Genomic DNA, 6,419 nt, shown 5'->3' on the forward strand with positions numbered 1-6,419 from the left:
CCAGGCAGCCACGCCCCCGGCTGCCTCTCCGAGTCCCTTCTCTCCGCTCCCCGGGAGCTGGGGGCCGAGGCACCCCCAGGCTCAGGGTTCGCCCCGCACCCCCCAGCCTTTGTGGCGCGTCCTCAGGTGCCCGACGCCCCGCCCGCGGCAGCGTTCCTCGCCTCCCCCGGCCGGGCGCGGGGTCCGGGGCTGCATCGAGGGCCTCCTGTGGCACCCCCAGGCCTGCGTGGGCAGGAGCCTGAGTCACCGCAGCGCACGCCCTCTCCTCCCGGCGTCCATCCTGGGTCCCCCTCCGCCCGGGGATAGCCGGCTGCGGCTCCCGCGTCTCCGTTCCCGGCCGGAGTCTCCGCGGCCGCGGTCCCGCCCCGGTCGGCTCCGAGGAGCTGCGCCGTCCGCTCCTCCAATGGAGCAGCCAGCGCGCCCAGCGCTCCCGGGCGGCTCCCGCGGGAGGGGGCGCGGCCGCCCCCACGGCTCCACCCTCTCGGCGGGGCCGCGGCCATCTGGGGCCCCTGCCAGTCGCGTCCGCTCCGGGGCCGCGCCGAGCTTGCGCGGGAGAGGCTGTCTCACCGGCGACCCCCTGCCGGCGCCGCGCGCCGCGATGCCCCGAGGGTGCAGCGGCTGCGAGCCGAGCCGGGCTGGAAGCGTGTCGCAGCGGACGCGGCGCCCCTCGCCAACTCGGTGACCCTTCGGGAGCCGGGACCGGAGCCCCGGAGGCGACGGTGGGGCCCGCGCGGGTGGCGAGGTCCGTCTCCGAACGTCCGGGGCGGGCGCCGGCTGCGGAGTCTCGGCCTGACTCCTTGCCTCCCGCCTCTCCCCCCGAGCCCCCCGCGAGCTGGCAGAAGGAAATAGCGCGCGGCCCCTTTAAATTTACCCAGGAGCCCTTAAAGGAGCCCCAGGGGCCCCCAGACAGGAATCCCCACCCCGGTCCAGCCCGCGCCGCCGAGCGAGCAGCCAGCCGTCCGTGCGGCCGCTGCCCCTGCATGCGCCCCGCGCCCCGGCGCCCCGTGCCCCGAGTGCCCCGCGCGGGCCGCCGCCGGCCCCGCGCCCCGCCGCCCGGGGGCCCCGCTCCACGGCGCGGCGCATGGAACCCGGCGGGGACCACCGAAGCCGGAGCGGTGGCGGCAGGGGCGGCCCCGGGCCAGCAGCGGCCTCGGCACGGGGCCGACGGCTGCCGCCCGCGGGATTGAGCGGCGGCGCGGAGCCCGAGGACGACGACGGCGGTAAGCGCTGGGGCCGGCGGCTGGGGTGGGGGCCCCGGCATGGGGGATGGGAGGGCTGCGGCTCCGGGCTCCGGGCCCCTCTACGCCGCCGAACAAAGGGGGGGACACGGGCCGGGCGGCCGGGGGCGCCACCTGGCGGGCGCAGGTCGCGGCTGCAGGGCCAGCGGGGGAGCCCCCCGCCCAGCTCCCGGGGTCGGCCCACGGGGCTCGGGCGGATCCCCACCCCTTTAAAGGGACCCGTGGCCCCCGCCTTGGAGGCCGGGTCCGAGGGCCCCGAAGGGCTGGGCCGGGCGCAGCTGGTCGCGCGCTCTAGGCGGTGGAACCGCGGCCCCCGCCCCTTTCTGTTTCAGACTCCCAGGTGGTCTCCCTTATCCGCTGTCTTAAAAGTCTGCCCAGACTGTGGGTGCCTTTGGGGATTCCCCCGCGATGAGCGGAGCTGGGAGCTCCGCTGTGTTAATTCGGGCTGCCCCTCTCCTTTTGCTTAGGGACGGAATCCCTTTTTCTTTAACCCCCACGTTCTCCCTAGGAAAGAGGATAGCTTGCGCCTCTGGGGGGCCGCCCCTACCTTCCCCACCGCGGGCAGTTTTAAAGGGTGGGCTCGCCCACAAAGGCTGACATCCCCTCCTGGCCGCGTATCTCCCGTCTTTTCTGAAAAATTTGCCACAATTTGTCCGCTGTAGTGGGATCAGCCAGTCCTCCCCATTTGCTCTCAGAGGGGACCGCTTCTTCATTAAGACCCGTGAAGGCTGTCAGGGGCAGGGAGATGGCCCTAACCTCGGAGCTCCCCCCGCCCCCCAACTCTCCCCATCCCCTTTTGTTTTTAAAAAATCTCGGCTCCTCCCCTTTTTTTCGGCCCTTAAAGGGCCAGTCCACCGTAGACTATCCTAGATCCAGCGCTGGAAGGATGCTTAAGAGACAGCTAGCTATCCAGTGCCTTTGCAGACAAAGAGCTTAGGCCCAGAGAGCGACACGACCTATGAAAGGTCGCAGAGCAAGTTACCAGTGGAGGTGGGACTCGAACCCAGGCCTTTAACTCTGAAGCCTGTATTTTTTTCTTTGGAGCTATTTAAACAAAACACAGTGGCGATGGGAGCCCTCTCTGATCCTGTCTTTTGTTTCCCCCACCCTGAGATTCTCCCCTTGGATAATAATCACACCTGTCCGTTCAGCTTAAATAAAAATTGGGTCCAAACTGTAGTTAGGGTGGGGGACTGTTCTGGATCTCTGTCTGTTTGGCAAAAGGGAACGTGGCTGGGTTATTGGGCTCATTCCTGGCTGCTCCGGTGCCCGCCCTCTGATTGCTGGGCAGTGGCCAGCTCCCTGCCGGAGCGAATAACAAATCTACAGAAAGACTCAATGGGCTGGAGCCCCCCATGGGTGGGGGCCCCTCCTTGCTGCAGAATTTTCAGTAGCCACTCTGGTGGCCCTCCTGCTGTCCCCTTTTAAAGTCTCTGGGGAAGTCAGGGTCCTAAAAATGCCTTTCCCTGGAGGTGTTGACAGCTTTGTCATGGGGATCCCTTCTGTGGCTGCCTGTGTTTGGGGAACTGACAATGCTTAGTACCCCTACAATGGGACACCCAGGAGGCTGTGCTGGAGAAAGGAAGACGCTCTTTGGGTGGGGCCCTCCTGGCCGGCCTCCGGCGGGTGGGTCCTGTGTGCGGCCCTGGATGCAGACAGATGCCCTCTTTGTTCCCGCCCCGCTGCCCGCTCCGCTCGGCTGTGACCGCCCAGCACGCTGCTCTCCTGGCTCTACCCCCGCAGCTCCCGTCCAAAAAGTGCCTCACAGCGCCGGCTGCTTCCGTGGTCTTCACCTTATTTTTTAAAAAGTCAAAGCGAGTCCCTCACCGTGCCCTGCATCCTTTTGTTCTGGATCCTCTCTTAAAGGGCCCTCACTCTCTCTAAAGGGCCACTGTTGTGACTCCCTGCTCTCCCATATTCCTGTGATTGCTGCTGTCATCGTTTTCCTGCCCCTGAACGACCCCTCCCTCCTCCTCTTCTTGGGCTACAAGACACCAAAGCCTGTCTCCCTTTCCCCCTCTTCAGGGCAAGATCTTCATCTGGAAGGGGGTACCTTGGGGTCTTGGGGGAGTGCCCCCCTACCCTCCTCCAGGTCCAGGGGACCACCATCTTCAGGCAGGAAATACTCAGACCACTGTGAGGCCCGGGCCTCCAGGCCTGGAAAGAGCCGCATCCCAGGCCGTGACCACAGGCGATACTACCATGACCACTGGCGGCTGGAGTACCTGATGGACTTCAACCCTGCCCGGCATGGCATGGTGTGCATGGTGTGCGGCAGCTCCCTGGCCACGCTCAAGCTCAGCACCATCAAGCGGCACATTCGCCAAAAGCACCCCTACTCCCTGCATTGGAGTCCCCGGGAGAAGGAAGTGATCAGCAACAGCTGGGATGCCCACTTGGGGCTGGGGGCCTGTGGAGAGGCTGAGGGCCTGGGGGTCCAGGGGCCCGAGGAGGAGGAGGAGGAAGAAGAGGAAGAGGAAGAAGAGGGGGCTAACCTCCAAGCTTGCCCATCCAAGGGCCCAGGTAACGTAGGACATGGCGAGGCAGGGGCCTGGGTGGCAGGTGGGGCCAAATGGGGACAACCCTGGCTTCTCGGCCAACCGCCTGACTCCCTTTGGGGGGGGTCTGCTCATTGCCCTTAACGCACAGTCCGGGAGGGACAGCGGGACCAGGGAGTCTCCAGCATCCCAGACAGCTTTGACTGTCGGTGGCTTTAGAGGGATTAAGGCGCATGGAGGCTGGAGGGTAGGCAGGGGAAGGGCTGGGAACTGAGGGTGCCAGAAAGGTATGGCTGCACAGTGAAGTCCAGAGGAGGTGCTGGAATATTGGGGCCTGGGGGAGGGGGAGGCCTTAGGGTTTGTGTGCAGGAGGATCAGAAGGGGGGACTGAGGACATGAGGGGAGAAGAAGAGGCCAACAGCTGGGCCAGGGGCTCAGAGCCAGTGAGCAGAGGCTTGTGGAGGACCTGGCTGTGGTGGTGGGGGGCTACCCAGAGGGCAGCATCTCAGTTCCTTCCCTCCCTCCAACCCTTTCAGGCAAAGCCCCAGCTGGTGGGGCCGGCAGGCGCCAGCGACGAGGGGGCCCAGTGGCACCCCGGGCTCGGCGTCAGCGCCACTCGGCCTCCCGGAGGGCCAGGGGCAGCAGGGGGCTGGGGGCTCGGCGCCTGGAACGGAGGCTGAAGGAGTCCCTGCAGAACTGGTTCCGGGCAGAGTGTCTCATGGACTATGACCCTCGGGGGAACCGGCTGGTGTGCATGGCATGTGGCCGGGCACTGCCCAGCCTGCATCTGGATGACATCCGTGCCCACGTGCTGGAGGTGCACCCCAGCTCCCTGGGGCTCAGCGGCCCCCAGCGCAGTGCCCTGCTGCAGGCCTGGGGTGGCCAGCCCGAGACCCTGTCTGAGCTCACTCAGCCCCCAGCAGGTGCGAGGACCATCCCAGGGCCCAGGTGGCCCTGCAAACTGGGGTCTGTTCCTCTTCCCCCCCCCCTCCCCACACGCACTGGCTGGGCCCGCTAGCTTGGGCCTGGGGTGAGGAACAGGGCCCCCTTCTGCGTGGGTAAGGACAACCTAGCCAGCAGGCTGAGCCCCTCTCCCTCACCCCTTCCCCAACAGACGATGACCTCGTCCCCCAGGACCTGACCAGAAAAAGCCGGGACTCGGCCCCCGCTGCTGGAGCCCCCTCCTCCCAGGATCTCAGTCCCCCAGACGTAAAGGAAGAGGCTGGCGGGGTCCCTGAGAGGCCCGGGCCGGCAGACAAGAAGGAGGAGCTGGAGGAGGGCGAGAGGGTGGGGGTCCCAGGCCGGTGCCCACGGGGCCGCGACCATCGCCGCCACTACCAGGAGCGCTGGCGGCTGGAGTACCTCATGGAGCTGGACGGCGGCCGGCGCGGCCTGGTGTGCATGGTGTGCGGGGGCTCGCTGGCCTCGCTCAAGATGAGCACCATCAAGCGGCACATCCGCCAGCGCCACCCGGGCTCCACGCGCCTCAGCGGGCCCGTCAAGGCCCTCATCGCCCAGGAGTGGAGCGAGAAGGCCGCCCACCTGCTGGCCCTGGGGCTGCCCTGCCCCGAGCCCCCCAAGGACCCTGCCGCCCCCAGCACAGCCGCAGCCTCCGAGGAGGGGGGAGGGGACCAGGAGGAGGAGCCAGAGGAGGAGGAGTGGTGGGGTGAGCTGGTGGAGCGCAGGGCAGGCGGGGAGAACGGGCTGGGCCGCAGGGGGCAGTGAGAGGGGAAGGCTGGAGAAGAGATGGGGGAGGAGGGGACAGGAGAGCAAAGGTGGGGGGTCATGCAGCGGAGACGCAGGACGCTGCGGCTTTCGGCCCACGCGCTCCAATGCGGTCTTTGTCCCTTCCTAGGCGACGCCCCGCCTTCTCCTGGGGAGCCGTCGGAGCGGCCCGCCGAGGGAGAGGAGGACGAGGAGGACGGCCCGGAGCCCGGGGGACTCGCCTTCCCGCCCCTGCCCCCGCCGCCGCCGCCGCCCCCGCCCCCGCCGCCGCCGCCCCGCAGCCGAGAGCAGCGGCGGAACTACCAGCCGCGCTGGCGGGGCGAGTACCTGATGGACTACGACGGCAGCCGGCGCGGCCTGGTGTGCATGGTGTGCGGGGGCGCGCTGGCCACGCTCAAGGTCAGCACCATCAAGCGGCACATCCTGCAGGTGCACCCCTTCTCCATGGACTTCACGCCCGAGGAGCGCCAGACCATCCTGGAGGCCTACGAGGAGGCGGCGCTGCGCTGCTACGGCCACGAGGGCTTCGGGCCGCCCGCCCCGGCGCCGCGCGATGGCGGCGCGGACCTCAAGGCGGGCGCCGTGTGCCGGGCGTAATGGGCGCGGCGGACCCGCGGGCCGGGCGGGGGCGGCCTTGCCTGGGAGAGCGCTGCCGCTGCCCCCCGCTGGCCGGGCCGGCGGAGGCGGGGAGCGGTGGGGCGCCGTGGAGTTCCCGGTGCTCGTCGGACCTCGCGCCCTGGCCCTCCCCCCGCGGGGCTCCGCGTTTCCCGAGGAGCCACAGCCGCCTCCAGGCTTTTGCACCGAGAGCTTGCGGGACCAGGATGGGGGCGCCGACAGTCAGTATTAGGACCCCGAGACAGGGCCGCGGGGCGGGAAGGGAGGCGGCGCCGGCTCCTGGCCTGGAGCCCGGCTCAGCAGCGTTGCGCGCCGGCAGCGGGAGCCCGGGTCGGGCCGGCGT

At 68.6% G+C, this 6,419-nt stretch overlaps 1 protein-coding gene across 1 annotated transcript; it reads left to right on the forward strand.

The window, feature by feature from the left end:
• Positions 1-1,081: 1,081 nt before the first annotated feature.
• On the forward strand, positions 1,082-6,105 carry ZFTA (zinc finger translocation associated). The gene is made up of 5 exons (XM_054725824.1): positions 1,082-1,220; positions 3,264-3,761; positions 4,273-4,659; positions 4,851-5,402; positions 5,592-6,105. The coding sequence occupies exons 1-5, from the start codon at positions 1,082-1,084 to the stop codon at positions 6,056-6,058; spliced, it is 2,043 nt and encodes a 680-aa protein (XP_054581799.1). The 3' UTR covers positions 6,059-6,105.
• Positions 6,106-6,419: the final 314 nt, after the last annotated feature.

Source organism: Eptesicus fuscus, chromosome 13 (assembly GCF_027574615.1).
Source record: "Eptesicus fuscus isolate TK198812 chromosome 13, DD_ASM_mEF_20220401, whole genome shotgun sequence".
Taxonomy (NCBI): Eukaryota; Metazoa; Chordata; class Mammalia; order Chiroptera; family Vespertilionidae; genus Eptesicus; species Eptesicus fuscus.

Bases quoted from the DNA above. Each gene is read 5' to 3' on its own strand.
- ZFTA (XM_054725824.1), top strand. From the start codon at position 1,082: ATGGAACCCGGCGGGGACCACCGAAGCCGGAGCGGTGGCGGCAGGGGC. The intron at 1,221-3,263 runs GTAAGCGCTGGG...CCCCCTCTTCAG, and splicing joins GCCCGAGGACGACGACGGCG to GGCAAGATCTTCATCTGGAA. The intron at 4,660-4,850 runs GTGCGAGGACCA...CTTCCCCAACAG, and splicing joins GCTCACTCAGCCCCCAGCAG to ACGATGACCTCGTCCCCCAG.